This window comes from Podarcis bocagei (assembly GCF_964188305.1).
Source record: "Podarcis bocagei genome assembly, chromosome: 6".
NCBI lineage: Eukaryota > Metazoa > Chordata > Lepidosauria > Squamata > Lacertidae > Podarcis > Podarcis bocagei.
In genome coordinates, this window is record NC_138130.1 from 85,078,234 (window position 1) to 85,097,273 (window position 19,040).

Consider the following 19,040-nt stretch of genomic DNA (forward strand, 5'->3'; position numbering starts at 1 on the left):
TCATTTTACATGCCTGTGAAAAAGAGGACGTATCCTGGAAAAATAGGACATATGGCAACCCTAAATGTGTGTGTGTGTGTGTGTGTGTGTGTGTGTGTGTGTGTGTGTGTATATATATATATATATATATATATATATATATATATATCTTTTTCTTTAACAGGACATGCTTTCTTTCCTGAACCAAGAGGGGCCTTTCACTGAGGGCATTTTCCGACGTTCTGCAAGTGCAAAATCTTGCAGAGAGCTAAAGGAGAAGCTTGATTCGGGAGCTGAAGTGAACTTACTCAGCGAGTCCATTTTGGTGATAGCCTCTGTGCTTAAGGTAGACAGACATTTGTCCTCCTTCATCCCCTCTGCCACCCTCTAAGAATTATGTTAAGGATTCTGTAGCCTAGGATGTTTCTTTTTTTGAACCAAGTTAGACTTCCAAAATAGTCATCTGTGTTGATCTTATCAACAACTGGATTATGGGCATTCTTGAACTATTTTTGGACTCAAGAATAGGATTTCCTCTGGGCAGCCAATTCAGAACTGCTCTTCCATAACTGAGCCATCCTTTAGCCTTTTGTTGTGGCCATGGTAGATCTCTTACTCTCCTCTATGGGCAGGTCCACAGTGCAGGGATGGGAGGCCAGGATGGTAAAGAAATTCCTGCCTGGTCCTGTGATTTTACAGGGCTTTCAAAAAAAGAAAACAAACCTTGTTAGAAATTTTAAAGAAAAGGTAACATCTTAGTAAGGAGAGAGAAAGAGAAATCAGAGCAAGTGTCTTATCATAGAGCCTCCTGGTGGCTTTCAGGATGTTCTGTAATGGAATGTGGTGGTGTCTAGATTAAAAGAAATGTTAGTAAATAGAATGAGCTACTCATGGGAGAGTAAGCTGGAATAACTGGGGCCACAGGATAACTTCAGAGTGCGATAGGTTTCAAAATGCAGGTGCTTGATGCCAAACACTTGCTGATGGATGAAAGAAGGAATAGCCACCATGCACCCTCCAGATGTTGTGGGTTCCAACTCCCATCATCCCTGGCCATGCTGGAGGGCACTGCATTGGTCACCCTTTCTTTAATACATAAGGAAATATTTTATTTGCTCCTTTGGAATTTTGCCCTTCTTCCAAGGAGCTCAAAGGGGCTATCCAAATAGATTTGTGTAGTAAGCCTCGGAGGTTGGTTGGGCTAAGAGGTGCTGAACTGCATAAGGCTACCCTGGCTGTGTTGGACTTTGAAGACAACATTTTGTTTGTTATTCTGCACTGGCTGATAACAGATTAATTTTTTCAGTCTCAAACCAGTGAAGGTGCTGTTGCACTCATGCCCTGCTCATGAGCTTCCCATAGGAATATGGTTGACCGCTGTGCAAGCAGAATGCTGGGCTAAACAGACCTTTGGTCCAGCAGGGCTGTTCTTAGCATTACGAAGTAATTAGCTACTGTTTCATTTACTCTGTGAGAAATGACTCAAATCCATCCATAGCAATTGAAATGGTTTAGACAGGACCAAAATTGTTCATTGATGCACTAGTAGACAATCTTATGATCTACAGGGATTTTGTTCCAGCAATTCCATGGTTTACTTCTTATGAAACAGTCCCCCACAAATGGTTGCTCATCCATACTTTTCTTCCTTCTTCCTCAGGATTTTTTGCGCAATATCCCAGGCAGCGTTTTCTCATCCCAGCTCTGTGATCAGTGGGTTTCCTTAATGGATGAAGGGAACGATGAAGAGAAGATAAAAAGCACCCACAGGTAGAATTGTTTGTGTAACCTCCTCTGCTGCTTCCAGAAATGAATACCCAGAAAAAAGCAGAATGTTCTTGTTGCAGACAAGCTTATAAATTTAGATTTGATTGTTCAGCATTCCATTTTGGTCCCCTGGTCAATATTCTCACCTGTTCATGGCATGCAGGAAAGAAGATATACGGTTCAGATCTCTGTGCTTTAAAATAGAATGTGGGGGGATTTATTTCCTTTGTGGATTTCCACTTACCATGAAGTGGGCTCCAGATTGGCGTAGCTAGGAGGCTAGGCTGGGGAATGGCAGAAGGAAGAGTCCTGAGTGATTTTTTTGCAAACAGTCTTGTGTTCTGAAGAGTTGTGTGTTTTGTGTGTTGCTAGGCTAATGGAACAACTACCTGGAGCCAACGTGATGCTGCTGCGTTACCTGTTTGGAGTCCTACACAGCATAGAAAGGCAGTCTGAAGACAATAAGATGACTGCCTTCAATTTAGCAGTGTGCATTGGACCCAGCTTACTCTGGCTACCAGCTGCCACAAACTCTTGGACTGAAGAAGAATTCACCATGAAAGTAGGCTAAGAAACAGTTCTGCTTAGAAGTTCTGCTTCAGAGGTTCCCATAAAGTGGCAGAAGGGCCAGTTAGTCTGCCTTAAAATTAAGCTATTTGCTGTGTAGGCAGGGCAACCTTAGTGAGTTCAGACCCAAATCCCTTGCTCCTGATTTTCCCCAGCTTTTTAAGCTCCAGTGTTTACATCTTTCCACCATTATATTACCTGTTTTACTTTCCCTACTTCATTGGTCTTGCTCTGTGCACCTGGCCAAAAAGCTGGTGAGATGCGTTACTTGGGAGGAGGTGGTGAGGAACATCATACGTTTCTAACCTAATACCATAGTATACCCTGTTCCTTCTTCAGAGATCGCCTCTAGAGCTAGGTGTCACACACAGCTGCTTTTGAAGAAACAGATGAGCCTGTGAGCAGTATTCAGCTAAGTTTTAGGTATGGTAGACCCATGGAAATTAATGGACCTCACTTAAATAGGTCCATTAATTTCAGTGGGTCTACTCTGAGTAAACCTTGGTTGACTACTAACCTGTATTACTTGAGACGGTGAAGATATGTGATGAGCCAAAATGATCCTTCCAACTTTTGTACTGGGAAGGCACAGTTGCAAGATGGGAGGTGGGATGCAAATAGTGGCAAAGAGTTTTCCTCACTCCTGGGGCCATTTACGCTACCTGCTTGCTTGGAGCAATTTCTTCAGTGCTTCCTAGTTTCTTCTACCCACAAGACACTAGTGTGAGGACAAGAAATGTGACTGCATGGCTCAGATTGAGGTCAGGAATAGGAAGTAATGCTTTCTGCCGTCTGTCTGGAATCACCATTGGAGGTGAAACTAGGAAGCACTGAACAAAAAGCCTTCTCTACCCAGCCACCCCTGGCAGCAGCAAGGAATGCAACCTTTGCTGGCAGTAGGACCATATGAACCGGCACCAGAAGCAGCAGAAATATGTGGGCAGGGGCACAGCTTCAGGAAATCTTACCACCACCACGACACTGACCCACCCCCAAGCACCCAGCTTCAAGGTGCTGTTGTAGCAAAAAGGACAAAAGCTATGCACATTTCTTTTTAATGTCTCTGTGAGAGACAGGAAGCTTAGATGGATCTGTCATTAGCTTTAAGACCACTTTTGTACAGTTAACAGAATCAAGTAGTAAAGTTCTGTCTCGACTGTAGCCAGAGTTTGCTTGTGTGTGTGTGCATATTCTCCCACACACAAAAATCAACATTTTTGTAGAAAGCTTTATTTGAGGAAGAGAGAAAGACGCTTCCCCCTCTGTGCAGAGAGTTTTTGTTTGTTTGTGGACAAGTAGACAAATGTGCAGCTTCCAGTGTGCAGCTTGAAGTGTTTTAATTTTAAAAAAAGAAGAAGAAGAGGGGATCAAATTATTTTGTTGAATGCGTGCATTTGCCTGAAGCCAATGGTGGCTCCTGTGCTCTGTTTTGCCCAAAAAATGAATAAATGTTATTTTTGTTAACTGAAAAGACATGCCCGCACAGATGTTTAGCTAGGTGCTATTAAAGTCAAGAGCACCAGTCATCCCACCCTGCTTTCCATATGCATCCAATAACTCTTATAGGGCACTTTCAGATTCCAGTCCAGTCTTTGGGAGGCAGCCTAGAACAAACAGGTTGAACTAGGAGGATTTGTGTGGGAGGAAAAGAACTGGCACAGAAATGAGAGCACACAACAGATGACAGGAGGCAGGCAGGCAAGGGAAATGTTCTAGCGCTAAGCAGAAGAGGAAGGCGTTGTGGAAAGAGCCTGTCTTGTGCCAAGGAAACAGCAGGGACTGGGAGGAAGGCTCATTTGCTTTAAAAAGTTCGTGCTAATACATATACCGTATTTTTCACTCCATAAGACACACTTTTTTCCTCCTTAAAAGTAAGGGGAAATGTGAGTACGTCTTATGGAGCGAATGGCGCTGTGCAGCGCCCCTTCAGCGAAGCGGCTCTCCTGCGAAGCGGGCGGAGGAACGGAGCCCCGCTTGCTGTCCTGGCTTCTGCCTTAGCAGCGTGCAGCCTCTTCCGGGCAGGGGGAGCCTTCATCCCGCTGCCCTGAAGAGGCTTCACACGGCTATCCCAGAAGCCAGAACAGCAAGAGGCTATCCCAGAAGCCAGATCCCTCTTGCTGTTCTGGCTTCTGGGATTCAGAATTTTTTTTTTCTTGTTTTCCTCCTCCAAATACTAGGTGCGCCTTATGGTCTGGTGCGTCTTATAGAGCGAAAAATACGGTATATGCTTTCTGTAAAAGAAGCATTTGCATAAGTGCACATTTGTCTATAGCATACAACCCCAGAATTAAAAATGATGTGCTACATAATGTGAAATACAGAATGTGATAATGGGAGGAACAAGAGGAACTTCTTGAGGGTGGACCGGCCAAGGGAGGGCCAAGTTGGAGCTTTGTAATAAACTATGTGGTTTTCACAACTATTTTTCTTTGCTTGCAGGCTTCTGTCCTCATAGAGTTTATGATTCAAAACGGAAGCAGGATTTTTGGGGATGAAATTAATTACATCTTTGCAGCCATGATGCCCCAAAATGAGAACCAAGAAGATAGTTCAGGTAAAAGAAACTTTTTTAAAAAAAGTAAAGTGGAGAGAGAGTGAGAGTGATCATCTAGCATTTTGACTTGGACTCCATAGGAAGCCTGTTTGGCATCTTCTCCATAGTGGTTGTAATACGTACTCCAGGTCACAGTATGGTACAGGGAAGTGGGCAATGTGTGGTCTGGATGCAAGGCTCCTGGGATCAAATCTCATAAAGCTGACTGAGCAGCCTGCAGCAAGTCTACTCCCCTATGCCTCTGTTCTGAACCATCACAGGATGGATGTGAGAAGGACCAAATCTAGATTAAGAATATTAAGATTAAGAATATTAAGAATATTAGATTAAGAAATACGTCGCCTGCTGCAAAATAGTGGATAAAATTCTGCTTATGTTTTAATTAAGCGATGTTGCTTTTGATGGAGTGAGTGACACCTGAGGGTGTGCTGACACCTATTTCATCCTCTTGCAGATCTCTCTTCTGTTCGTCTGCATGACTCCTCATCCGACAGTTTGGAAAATGAATTGAATGACTGCGCAAACCTCAATAAAAAAGAGGAGGGGAGCAAAGAGGTGGTGTCCCTGAGTGACATAGATTTGGACCTACTGGAAGCAGAGGATCCCCAAATCCGCTGCACCTCGTCAGGAGAGCACTCTGAAAGTGAGTCTGGGTACTCATCAACACCCATTTCTGATGCTCTCGAACCGCCTTCTCCCACCACCTCCACTTAAGTTGAATATTTGCTCAAGGGTGAGCTTATCATCCCTGGGCACTTTCCCTTCAGGGTCTTCAAGGGGAGACTTTGAAGGGGAAGCGCCCAGGGATGATAAGCTCTCCCTTGAATAAATAAGTGGCGGTGGTGGGAGAAGGCGGTTCGATGCATCTCTCTTTTCACTGCTATGGCTTTCTGGATCGTCTTTGCCCACATCAATCCCCATAACCCCATGACCTTCCACAAACCTCCACAAATCTTCTGCCAAGTTGCCAACCAAATCTCAGCCAGTGCCCATTTCTGCGGGCTTCCGCCACAAATCTCCATCAGGAGAGCACTCTGATGCAATCTACAAATGCATCAGAGTGTTCTCCTGATGGAGATTTGTGGCGGATTTGGGGGGGGGGGTGTCCTCTGCTTCCGGCGGGTCCAAATCAGTGTCACTCAGGGTCAACATGGAGTCCCTACTCCTGTTCTCTTGATCTCGTTTTTAAGATGCATCAGAGTGCTCTCCTGATGGAGATTAGTGGCAGTTTGGGGGGGGGGTCATTGATGGAAACTTAAATGAAACTCCTCCTGAGTTAAGGAAACCCACTGATCACAGAGCTGGGATGAGAAATACAAGGAACTCTGATCTATTCACTGCTATGGCAAATATTCAATGTAAGTGGAGGTGGTAGAATGCACAATCAAGAGGAAAGGAGAAGTCATTTTCTTCAGCAAAAAAAGGACATACCCAGACTCGCTTTCAGAGTGTTCTCCTGATGAGGTGCAGCAGATTTGGGGGTCCTCTGCTTCCGCAATGACACCATGGCAGTCCAAGAGTCATAAAGTCAAAATCCCACAGACATTTCCACACTTTTTTGGGGATCCACCTTGGATCAGAGGTTGGCTCTTTCCCTGGCCTGCGTGAAGAGAGTCTGGAGTGGCCTCCTCACAAAAACCCCGCTCGTCTCCACCGCAGAGCCTAAAAAGCAGAGCCTCCACCATGGAACGAGAAAAAGAACTGTCCCGTTAAAATAACCTTGGAGTCAGAAGTGTATCCTTTGGATGCCAGGAGAGTAGTTCTGAGGGAGCTGGGCAGCTCAGCAGCCTTTCCTTTAGACACTTATCCTTGACTCTTGATTTTAAGGCAGAGTTTTGGTCAGTCTGGAGAGCCAGTGTGGTGTAGTGGTTAAGAGCGGTGGACTTGTAATCTGGTGAACTGGGTTCGATTCCCTGCTTCTCCACATGCAGCTGCTGGGTGACCTTGGGCTAGTCACACTTCTCTGAAGTCTCTCAGCCCCACTCACCTCACAGAGTGTTTGTTGTGGGGGAGGAAGGGAAAGGAGAATGTTAGCCGCTTTGAGACTCCTTAGGGTAGTGATAAAGCGGGATATCAAATCCAAACTCCTCTTCTTCTTCTTCTTCAGTCTGGGCTCCATAGCTATGGTATCGTATTGCTCTTTCGAAGCTCCAAGGCATTTGGTCCAATGGAAGTCAAGGATAAGTGTCTCTTCAAAAATGGGAAAGAGCCTCCAAGCAGGAAGTGTCCCGCTTTTCATGGTGGAGGCTCTGCTTTTTAGCCACGTGCTGGGGTGGAGACCAGCAGGGCTTTTGTGAGGAGGCCACTCCAGACTCTTTTCACGCAGGCCAGGGAAAGAGCCAACCCCTGATGCAAGGTGGACCACCAAGAAAGTGTGGAAACATCTCTGGCATTTTGCCTTTATGACTCTTGGATTGCCATGGTGTCACATTGCAGAAGCAGAGGACCCCCCCAAATCCGCCACAAATCTCCATCAAGAGAGCACTCTGATGCATCTACACTCACCTCAGATGGATCAAACCGCCTTCTCTCACCATCTCCATTTATTTTCTGTCAGAAACTGTACGATGACAGAAGCCCTCAAGCAAAGAAAAATAGTTGTGAAAACCACCTAGTTTATTACAAAGCTCCAACTGGGCCCTCTCTCGGCAGGTCCACCCTCAAGAAGTTCCTCTTGTTCCTCCCATTATAACATTCTATATATCACATCTGCCTTAAGAGAAACTCTTGATTCTACAGCACTTGCAAATAATTATACACGTGCTTGCTATTCAGTTTTTCTCTGATCCATTCCTGTACATTCTAAACATTTATTTTAAGGCAGTTTCACTCTTAAGGCAGAGTTTTGTTTAAGTTTCCATCAATGATCCATTGACCATCAGTGCTGAAGACAGCACCTGGCTCGGGTCTATGTTCAGCACTTCGATTAAGGGAGGAAGGCTGCCTTTTAGGGGAAGGGGGAAATGAAGAGCTTTCTTCCTCTTCCCCTTCCTTTGCTCAGCCAAAAGCTCCAAGGCGTATGGCCCACTCTGAAAATGAGTCTCTGTTCTCCACGTCAGGCTATGCGTCTACACCCATCTCTGATGGATCAAACTGCCTTCTCTCACCACCTCTACTTATTTGCTCAATGGTGAGTTTATTATCCCTGGGCACCTCCCCTTCAGGGTCTTCAATGAGCTCTCAACACCATCTCTCTGTTCCCTGCTATGGCTTTCTGGATCATCTTTGCCCACATCAGTCCCCATAACCCCATGACCTTCCACAAATCTTCCACAACAAATCAAGTTGCCAAGCAAATCTCAGCCAGTGTCCATTTCTGTGGGCTTCTGCCATAAATCTCCATCACGACAGCACTCTGATGAATCTACACCCATCTCAGATGGATTGAAGACCCCCGCTCTCTTTTCACTGCTATGGCAAATATTCACTGCTATGGCAAATATTCAGTGTAAGTGGAGGTGGTAAAATGCACAATCAAGAGGAAAGAAGAAGTAATTTTCTTCATCAAAAAAAAGGGACATTTTTAATTGAAGCATAAATCCTGCCCTCCTATAACTTACAACTCCCATGTTTTGTGTGCATCTCCTTATTGTGTTTAATTTGGATATTACATTTTTCTTTCCCTTGTGAATTGTATTTAGGATTGTATAATATATATTGATAAAACTTTGCTATTGTATATGTTCTGAAATAAATGTGTATTTTTGTACTTGCAAAAAACGCTGCTAACTTTTTGGGTGGTTCGGGCTCTGGTGGTGATATGTATCCATTGAGTAGTGTATTTTGAAATAAATATAACATTTTTGCCATAAAGCTGCTGGGATGAAAACTGCTGGGCAAATGGCATTCTTCTTGGTGACTTTTCATGTTTATCTCTTCAAAGAATGAGACGTTCCTTTGAAAATAGAGAGCACAATTCATAAATAATTTTCTCCTCTGCAGTCCTCATAGAAATAAATTGCAGTCACGCAAGAGTCCCCACACCATTGCTGGATATTCCTGAGGATGTAATATTGGAAGTTATATTGAGGGTGATCCATGTCCCGTCATCCTCCGGTTCAGTGATTATGATGAGGAGGTTGGGACATCCATCTTCAATTGCTGTTATAAAGAGTTCTGGGTTTAAACAATCTGCTCCTCTCCTCTTCTCTTGGGGTAGCTTGGAGCAATTTGCAATATAATGACATCTGTAGATGAATTAACATATATAAAAACTGTTAAAAACAATTGCAAATAAAAACAGTGTGGTTTTTTTAAAAAGACAAAACAAAACTAAATATAAACAGTTTAGTTATTTATTTTATACATTTTTATTGATTTGTTAACATATCAGTTCCAATAGTCATATAACATAACTTTCATCTTATACAATGTTTTAGACTTCCATCAACACCTCTGATGATTTTTTGTTCTTTATCACTTATTCTGTATTTCTTAATTTCTCTATTACTCTTAATTATATTAACTAATAGTTCATCTCATAGTCTTTCATGCAATATTTCAAACAGCCCACCTTACAAAACTTCTTGCAAACCTACTAGCGTAATCTGTTCGTCACAATTACTTTTCAGATAATTCATATATTTACTCCAGTCTTCTAAGAATCTCTGGTCCCACAGGTTTCGAATCCTTCCTGTTAATTTATCTAATTCTGCATAGTCCATCAATTTCACCCTCCATTCCACTTTCGTCGGTAGTAAATATAAACAGTTTAAAAGAGCAACACATGCATAAAATCAACTCAGATCCAGAACTGATAGCAACTGGGATAAAGGTTTTTGAAGGCTTGTTGGAAAATGAACACCTGCAGCAGGTGCCAAAGAGCCAATGGAGAAGACGCCTGTTTAATGTGCAATGGGAGGGAGTCCCCAAGAGTAGGTGCCACCACCCTAAAGGCCTAATTTTGACAAAGGACCCCTTGAAGCTGGGATAGCTCAGGCAGTAGAGCATGAGACACTTAATCTCCATGTTGTGGGTTTGAGCCCCATGTTGGGCAAAAGATTCCTGTATTGCAGGGAGTTGGACTAGGTGATCCTTGTGGTCCCTTCCAACTCCATGATTCTATTATAGGGTGTTATCTGCAGGATGCTCTCTCCTGCAGAACACAGCAATCAGTATGTAGGGGATGGTGCAGTTACAAGGTATTTATCGCACTTGGCTCACAAGTTACGTTACCAGTCATGTATCCATAACTGAAAGTCTAAAATTGGTTTGTGGACATGTGAACTGAGTCCCCATCTATCTTTTCAGATTGCAAAACAGTGGCTCCTTCTCATTCCCTCGCAGCTCCCTCTGGTACAATTGCTTCTCATTTCTGTTACCCCTCTTCACCTCTGCCTTCCCTTTTTGTATTACTTAAACCTGCCTGGAATGGTTTAAGTCACTCTGCCATCGTGACAGAACAACAACCAGTGAAACACCCGCCTATCAAAAGCAACAGGGGCCTTCTGGGCTGAGGGTGAAAGGCTGTAATCCTGGCACCAGTTGCTTCATGACCTTTCCTTGAAAATGTGAGGCTTCAGAAACATGGCATGCTAAGATTCTCATCATTTTAGCAAAGACTTCCTGAGCCAGGGGAGGAGAATGTTGCTTGGTGGGCTCAATGCAGCCTACATACCGTATGTTTATCTGAGCATATGGAAGAATCCAGAAGGGATGTCTAGTTATCCTTTCTCATTGTAATAGTTTGGGATGGTGTCAAAATTTGTGGTAGGGGGAGCTGAAAAATTCCTGATTTTCTGACGAGATCTACTAAAATGGCTTAAAATTGTTTTGCCCTTTGTCTTGTTTCATGGGTTAAGGCTCTGTGTAGGTGGGAAATAGAGCTGACCCATGTGTGAGTAATTAAAAAAAGAAATAGCTGAGTGTCTAGATTCAAAATGTGGGGCTTTGCACACTTTCCAGCAGGACAGAGCCCTTAGCAGAGTTTAAAACACTCTTGGAGTTAAGCAGCAGCATAGTGTGGAATATAGATTGTTCAGCTCTTTTGCATATCCTGTTTAGTCTGCTTTAAAGCTCTTGCCCCTCTCTCTACCCCTTTAGCAATGAACAGGACACACACTGTTGAAAAGCTTAAAAGCTTTACTTATTAAATCCAAAGGTCAGGTTCATGTGTTATTCCATGCAGCAGCAAGCATAACATAAGAGGATTACTTGTGTGCAACAAGCAGAATGTATTTCAAACATGCAGTCTGAACTTGGACCAACTTTAGACATGTCCGTCTTGGTCGGTTACATGGTGTGGAGAGAGAGTAAGAGAATGGGAATAGAAGCAGCTTCACTTCCTCACAGAGAAGAGGGGGCATGACCCAGCCAAGTCTAGGAACAGAACTCTACAATCTTAACCCCTTCATGCATTAACTGAGCTATCTCAGTGGTATGAAATTGCATCCCAGTTCAATTGCTCTTACATACAACTAGTCCAGAGGGTGGCTCTAGCTATGGTTGGCTTCCTCCTTCTTAAACCCTTGTGTATAACTGCAGGGAGGGCCAAAGTAGGGCTGGTTTCCTCTGTCTGTCATTGACTCTGGCGCCACCTACTGTTAGCCTCCCTGCATTCCGCCCCCATAGCTCTTTGGGCAACCAGCCTTCACTGTAGGAAAGCAAACTGTGTTTCTTCTGCTGGAAAAAAAGCATTGGTATAAAAAAAAAACCAATAAGAAGGAAGGCTACATCCCTAGTGCATACTGCCTGAGAAATCTCCGCTAAAGTAAGTCCACTTTCATAGTTTCCTCAGGCAGAAATATGGTCTTTGAAATAGCTGGCAGGAAAGTCTGATCTCAAATTGTTGGCCTCCATCTGTCTCGAGAGACAATGGAATGTGCCTCTCGGGGTGAAGTCAGACCACTGCATTAGGGGCACTGAAGTGACCTCCCCTGTGTGTATAGAGGTCCTGGGCTGCCCAGACAACAAGACCCCACTCTCGACCTCAATGATGTGGTCCAAAGGAAAGCAGAGCAATACATTCGGCACCAACTTGGCTTCAGGACTTTCCTGAAGGAGGCGTACAAGGTGCTAACCAACCATCTTGGTGACTCCACGCCAGATTTCTGTAGGATTTACTCCTTAGTCTTTCCTTCTCCCGAAGATATCCCACAAGGCAGCGGATGTTTAGGGTCAGAGTTTTCTTTCTCCTGGATGGGCTACCTTTCCAGGTTGATGAGCCCAAACTGCCCCTCACTTCCCTCCACACCACGTGCCTTCTTGACCAGTGAACCCAGTATTGGTCTCGTCTGCTCAATTGGTCAAAGCCTGTCTTTGCATGCAGGGGAAGTCCCTAACTCAGCCATGGATTTGAGACCCATCAGCTACCTTCACTTCATTTAAATGGCCAGTTGAAGCCATTCCTGGGATGAGGCTGCTGTCGTATGCTGACAGCTTCTAGGAGCCACAGGTGAGGTAGAGACCAAAGGTGGACAAACTACCCCAAAAGGAGCACAATGTGTGTCCCCCACCAGAGTTACTACCCCTCCCCCAACAAGAAATTTACATCCCAAGTATGATGTAAATAAATACAGTGCTCATTACTTACAAAATACTTTACATCCCCTGTTTCAAAGTACACTTCCTGTGCATTTATCAACAGCTGCAACAGCAGGCGGGCACCATTGATCATTTTTGATTAAACACAATATTAAGCACTATCACTATAAATGAAATGTGTTGTTTTTATGTAAGGGGAGGGGAGGGGTGGGCAACGATTTACCAGCCATCTGATAATTACATACTTGCAAATGTATATAGCCTTGGTGCAGCATGCTGACAACATGTGAAATGTATTCTGGACTTGCGAAACTGTGATAGATTAAGAGGGAAGGTGGGATATCCATCACCCTCTGGCTGTGATGAAACAGACACAACCAGGCCAAACGCTTTGAAAGGAAAAACGAATTCTCAATACAAAGCCTGAGCAGATTTGGTTACTATTTGAGTGGCAATATTTGCTCGGCTTTGTAACTGCCAGGAGAAACATAACATAAATCCAGGGTCTTGCAGATTAAAACATTTTGCTGGCAAAACACAATAGGCCTATTTAAAGTGACGTTACAGCAAAATCATTTGTTTTTATTTGTTTTATTTGTTTTTATTTGCTGAATTCCCATGCCGCCCTTCATCCAAAGATCACAGGGCGGTTTACAACATGAAAACACAAAAATGCACACCATAGTAACAAGCAAAAGCAATAAGCCACACACATGGTCATTGATTGTTTACTTAACCCAAGGCCTAAGAAAGAAGGAATGTTTTTGCTTCGCGGTTAAAGCTGTGTAGTGAAGGTGTCAGGTGAGTCTCCCTAGAAAGAGCAGTCCACAAGCAGGGAGCCACCTCAGAGAAAGCCCATGCTTGTGTTGCCACCATCCAAACTTCTCACACAGGAGGCACATGAAGGAGGACCTCAGATGGAGAGCTCAGAGTCTGGGCTGACCTGTAGAACATCATCTTTGTATATGGTGCTCCAACAAAGTTTACTCTGAATTTGTTTGGCAAGATACCTGATGGTGATGATCAAGTGAAAACCACCTATCACATCATTGGTTGCTATGGGCCACAAGTGAAGAATATCATGATGATGTCATGCTATGAGGTCAGTTCTTCCAGATGTTAAGACTTAATACTGAACATGCAGTTGCAGCCAGACTTTTCTATCGCATCTAGTTTGGCCTGTGGTGAATTGTTCCGGCAATGAAATATCTAGCATCAATATTTGTTTTCTTTTATGTTGAATGGGTTAGCTTATATTTTCTTTTTTCTTTTTTAATGCATTTTTATTGAAGTTATACACAAAAAACAGATATATATGAAAATACAGAGAAAAAATTACAAAGAAAAAAAAGAAGGAAAAAAAAAAACCACACATCCGAAAAAAGAAAGACACACAATCTGAACTTCCCTCCATCCTTTTGATAAGTATCAAATATCTCCTTCCATTACGTATTTGATTTTCAATCTATAGTCTTAAATTCACTCGCTGGTCGTATTGTTCTAACCCCGTCAATTCACTTTAAGCATTTATTCCAATATATTTCCAAAATTTACTCCAATTTTTCAGAAATTTCTGTTCATCCTGATCTCTTATTTTACCTGTTAGTTTGTCAAGCTCAGCATAGTTTACCATTCTAATCTGCCAGTCCTTTATGTTGGGGATGGTTTCCACTTTCCAATATTGTGCCAACATAATTCTCGCTGCTGTGGTGGCGTAGAGGAATATCGTCCTATCTTCCTTTTTAATTTCTTTATCCATCATTCCCAACAGGAAGGCTTCAGGCCTCTTGGGAAAGGTATACTTAAATATTTTTTTAAGTTCATTATAAATTAATTCCCAAAAGCCTTTCACCTTTTTACATGTCCACCATAAATGATATAGGTCACCCTCCACCTCGCCACATTTCCAGCATCTCTTATCCTTTAATCTATACATTTTGGCCAATTTCACAGGGGTGTGGTACCATCTATATAGCATCTTCCAGATATTTTCTCTCAATGCCATACATGCTGTGAACTTTATGTTACAATTCCAAACTTCTATCCACCTTTCAAAATCAATGTTATAACCAAAGTCAATTGCCCATTTAATCATTGCCTCCTTCACCTCCTCATCTTTTGTGTACCACTCTAGTAATATATCATAAATTCTGGACAGGGTTTTATTTTTGCCTTCTATTACTTCTATACTAAATTTTGATTTTTTATCATCAAAACCCGCCTTCCTCTTATCCTCTTTTAACAAATCATTCACCTGGTGGTATTGCAGCCAACCAGTGAATAAATTTTTTATTTCTTCATAAGGTCTGAGTTTGGGCCCTTGGTCAGTTTTTCTTAACATTTCTTCATAGGTGGCGTTTATCTCCTCCATATTTATTTTCTTAATCGTTAAGGCCTCTATTGGTGAAATCCACCATGGGGTCTTTCTTTCGAGGAGGTTTTTGTTCCTTTCCCATGCTTGATATAATGGTCCCCTAAAAATATGATCTAAGAAACTCTTGTGAACTTTCACTTTCCCATACCAAAGGTACGAATGCCATCCGTACCAATTATTAAAGCCTTCCAGGTCCAGTAGCTCTCTATTCTCCAGTTTTATCCAATCTTTTACCCAATATATACAAGCCGCTTCATAGTATAAACTTAGGTCCGGGAGAGAAAAAACCCCTCTTTCTTTTTTGTCTATCAAAATTTTCATTTTTATCCGTGGCCTTTTCCCCTGCCAAATATACTTTGCCAAGGCTCTCTGCCACTCTTTACATTGTTTTAGGCCTTTAAGTATGGGGATGGTTTGGAATAAAAATAACATTCTAGGCAGAATGTTCATTTTAACAACAGCTATCCTCCCCAAAAAGGAGAGTTTCATCCTCCCCCAAATTTCCATGTCTTTCTTTATACTCCTCCAGGTGGCATCGTAATTATCCTTGTATAAATTTATGTTCTTAGCTGTAACCCAGATCCCAAGATATTTCACTTTCTTAGCTACCGCAATTTTGGTCTTTCTTTCTAGATCTATCACTTCTTCCTTTGTTAAATTTTTAACTAACATTTTGGTTTTGGTTTTATTTACCTTAAGTCCTGCCACGGCTCCAAATTCGTCAATATTTTGTAAAGCTTCTTTTACGCTGTTTTTTGGGTCTTCTAAGGTTAGTACAATGTCATCTGCGAAGGCCTTGATTTTGTATTCCCTCTTTCCTACCCTGACTCCTGTGACTTCTGTTGCCCCCCTCAGTCTCTCGTTTAGTATTTCTAATACTGTTATAAACAATAGAGGGGACAGGGGGCAGCCTTGTCTAGTTCCTTTATATATACTAAAATATTCTGTTGTGGTGTTGTTTATTACCAATTTTGCCTTCTGTTCCTTATATATAGCTTCTATGCCTTTTCTAAATTTCTCTCCCATTCCCATCATTTCCAAACTTTTCTTCAAGAAATCCCACGATTTAGCTTATATTTTCATAAAGAAATGGTTTTTTCTTTCTTTTGCAAATACAACCAGTGTTAATCTATTTCCCCCCCAAGCAAGTATGCCAATGAAAACTTTAGAGATACTTCCCTTCTTATCTTAGTTTGGTAAAAAAGAAGAGAAAAGGGAGTAATATTTTATATTAGCTCATCCTCCCAGCAGCCTCATTCCATATATGAGGAAATAGTAGACAAGAGGGTAAGAGCACTGCCTGAGCACATTGAGGGAATTGGTGTTGTCAGGGGTTCAGGAGCAGAGGCACAGGAAAGGGAGGAAACAGAGAGCGAGGGGGAGGAATCCGAAGGAAATATGAGCGATGACAGCGGCCCGAGATCTCCAAGTCTTTCCAGTGAATCGGAAGATTCACAGAAAGGGGCGCCAGTGGTCAGAGCAAGGGGGGGTCTAGGGGGACACCCCAGGAAGAAGGGACCAGAGGAGACTCAGAGAGCAGCAGTTGGAAATCGGGACCAGCTTCCCCACCAGAGCACAGTAGGGGGGAGGGGTCCCAGGTATCGGGAGCTGGCGGCCCGCCGCAAGCGGGAAGGCAGGAGTTAGGATTGGCCACACCTCCATCAGGGAGCGAGGAAACGGTCAAGAGGAAGGTTGAAGGCTGCGCGCGCGCGCCAAGTTCAAATGCACAGGAAGGCGGCACAGTAAGCAGTCCGGATAGGGAGCCAGGTCCTAAAGCCCGCCGCAAAGAGGGAGCAGAGTCCGGGGGGGTCGGCGTCAGAAGAGTCCAGGAAGGAAGAGACCACGGGGGGTAGAGGGACCCAGAGGAGGAAGGAAAGACGGAAGAGGTGGAGTAAGGCTAGAGTATTAAGTTGGTGTACAGGAGGCGGAGACTCAGACGGAGCTTCGCCGGTCTAGCTTCTAAGACGTAGAGCTGCACGCTGCGGCTTAAAATAGAAACTGTAACTCAATAAAGACTTTTGTACAATACTACCGGCTAGCGTGGTCCTCTGTGAGCTGGGACCTGGAAGCAGCTCTGACAGGTGTGAAACCCAGCATCAAGTATTCAAAAACTTCACCAGGGTCTCCAGTTTTGACTTCTCTGTAAACGAAGCTCACTGTGGTTAAGTACAAAATATGATCGCGTCAGAATTTCACTCCTGTGGCAACACTGGAATTACAGGAACATTAGGCAGAATGCATTTCATAACAGGTTATTTGACTTGACTCGTAAGTGACAACAGGATCAAGTGAAGGGAAATGTTTTCTGTGTTGAAAACGCGTCTCTTAAATAAGGTCACTGAATGGCTAACTTCTGAACTATTTAAGCTTGGCTACGGCTAGTTGTCCCCTAGAAACAGGTACCCGCCTACTTGTCCCCTAGAAACAGTTGACATTTTCAGTCAAGCCATAGAAAGATTTTGATGTGATGAAAGCCCAGGGCAGCCCTCGCGTTGAAGGGAAGTCCATGTTCAGCATACAATTCACATTAACAAATTGAGCTCATGTGCCAAGCTTAATAGGCCTCATGTGGTAGACGTGTCCCATTTGGAACCCAAGAATGATGCAGACCCCCCTTCTGTGTAAATGTGGATGAATTAGTTTGTGTATCCACTGTGACAACAATATTGCAGCTGTACTAGCAAAGTGAAAACATTTGTGGAGGCCGACACGGCTAGCTCTGGACCTGAGGGATGCTGCCCGTAAGTCAGGGAACTCTCCTGTTTAAATGCGCTTCAGGTATGAACGTATTTAAGGAAGGATTGACACATTGGTGTGTGTTTTTTATAATAAATGCTATCTTCAGACCTTAGCAAAGCTGAATAAAGCATAGTTGAATGAGTGAGTGGCTGCGTGGGGAGAGAAGAATATGTCAAAGCACTAAGAGATCTCAGCAAAATGACTTTCTTTTCTTTTTGCTATTGCACACACTAGGCATCCTCCACATCTTTGCCTTGGGGGCTTTTTGTTAATTCTGGCCTGGCCACAGGGCTGAGGTGGTGAGAGTCTATGATTCTATGAGATAGTGATTGCCTAAGGGTAAAATGCAACTTACAATGGCATGTTTCCCTTGTATAACATTACTGCAGGGTATTGGCAGGGGAGAATTGATAGGCAGGAGTGGATGGGTCAATGTGTAATCCTCCTCTCACTCCTATTTCCCCAAGTGAGTTATTTTTAATCATCCCACCACCCAGCCAGGCTCTGAAATCATCCTCTAGGGTGAGAATTAGCAGGCACAGGAAGACTTCAAGTACACCTTTCTCTTTGTTCACCAATTCTCCCCTGCAAGTGTACCCTTGCCATACATTATCTCCTGAAAAGGGTCTGGGAATGTGCATTTGCTGAAGTGATGGCTAGTTCCTGCCCTAGGTGAACTGCTGAGTTCATGCCTGGCATCCGTATGGAAAGTGGACTACAGATATTTAAATAAATCAGCAGAAGTTGGGAGGCAGTCGTAAAGCTGGGTATGCTGGCAAACAGCTACGCAATAGGACTTTTCTGTTTCAACACTGGGTAGGCAATGTAGGTCAAGGAGCTTCCTGTGACCCTGCCTGCCCACGTCTCGTTCTGCCGCTATGGTTTCCAAGCCAGCTGAAATAACATGGGCAACAGAGGCTGTCAATCCCTTGTTGGCCCCCATGCAAATCCAACATTACACTCAGCAGATTGGGCCGTCACTCACAGTGATGTGAAGCAAACCGAAAGATGCGGTCTGCACTGTCGAGTCGCATTGCGAGCCGTCGTGTTAGCGGCACACGACATGGTGGTGTTGTACATAGCCTGACACCAGATTGCAAAAAGTGCTGATGGGCTTGTGCTAAAGAAGGAACAAATGTCTCCCAAAGTGTAGCATATATAGAACCTTTCCCCAAGCGACCTATGCATTGCGTAGTAGGGATGCTTCAACGACTCATATTTGGGAATTCCAAGACCTCTTCCAGACTAGCATGTGGCTCAAAACTAACATATCCATGTTAGGCAAGCTGGTGCCCTCAGATGTAGTGGGAAGACACTATAGAATTGCAAGCAGCAAAGGGAAATTAAACTACTACTAGCCTGGTCTTGCTGAGTGAGATTCTGGCCCAGTCAAAGGTTTTGACATCTAAATGACATCTAATTGTGCCTAAGACAAAACACACATTATTTCCCCTATGGTCCTAAAGGTAGCAGATAATTGATGGCTGCCGCTTCCCTGCTCCGTGCCGATCAGATATTTGTTTCTAAGACTACCCCCGCCCCAATGTGTCACACATATTTGCTCATTTTATACGCTGT

General features: G+C 43.5%; 1 protein-coding gene across 4 annotated transcripts in view; it reads left to right on the forward strand.

Moving 5' to 3' along the window:
- ARHGAP20 (Rho GTPase activating protein 20) overlaps positions 1-5,664 on the forward strand; it is a 78,300-nt gene extending 72,636 nt beyond the window's left edge. For all 4 annotated transcript variants that reach the window (XM_081199359.1, XM_081199362.1, XM_081199360.1 and 1 more), the window contains exons 11-15: positions 164-325; positions 1,640-1,749; positions 2,119-2,308; positions 4,753-4,867; positions 5,322-5,664. In XM_081199359.1, coding sequence (XP_081055485.1) covers positions 164-325; positions 1,640-1,749; positions 2,119-2,308; positions 4,753-4,867; positions 5,322-5,581 — 837 coding nt within the window. In that variant the 3' untranslated portion in view covers positions 5,582-5,664. The remainder of the gene's footprint in view (positions 1-163; positions 326-1,639; positions 1,750-2,118; positions 2,309-4,752; positions 4,868-5,321) is intronic.
- Positions 5,665-19,040: the final 13,376 nt, after the last annotated feature.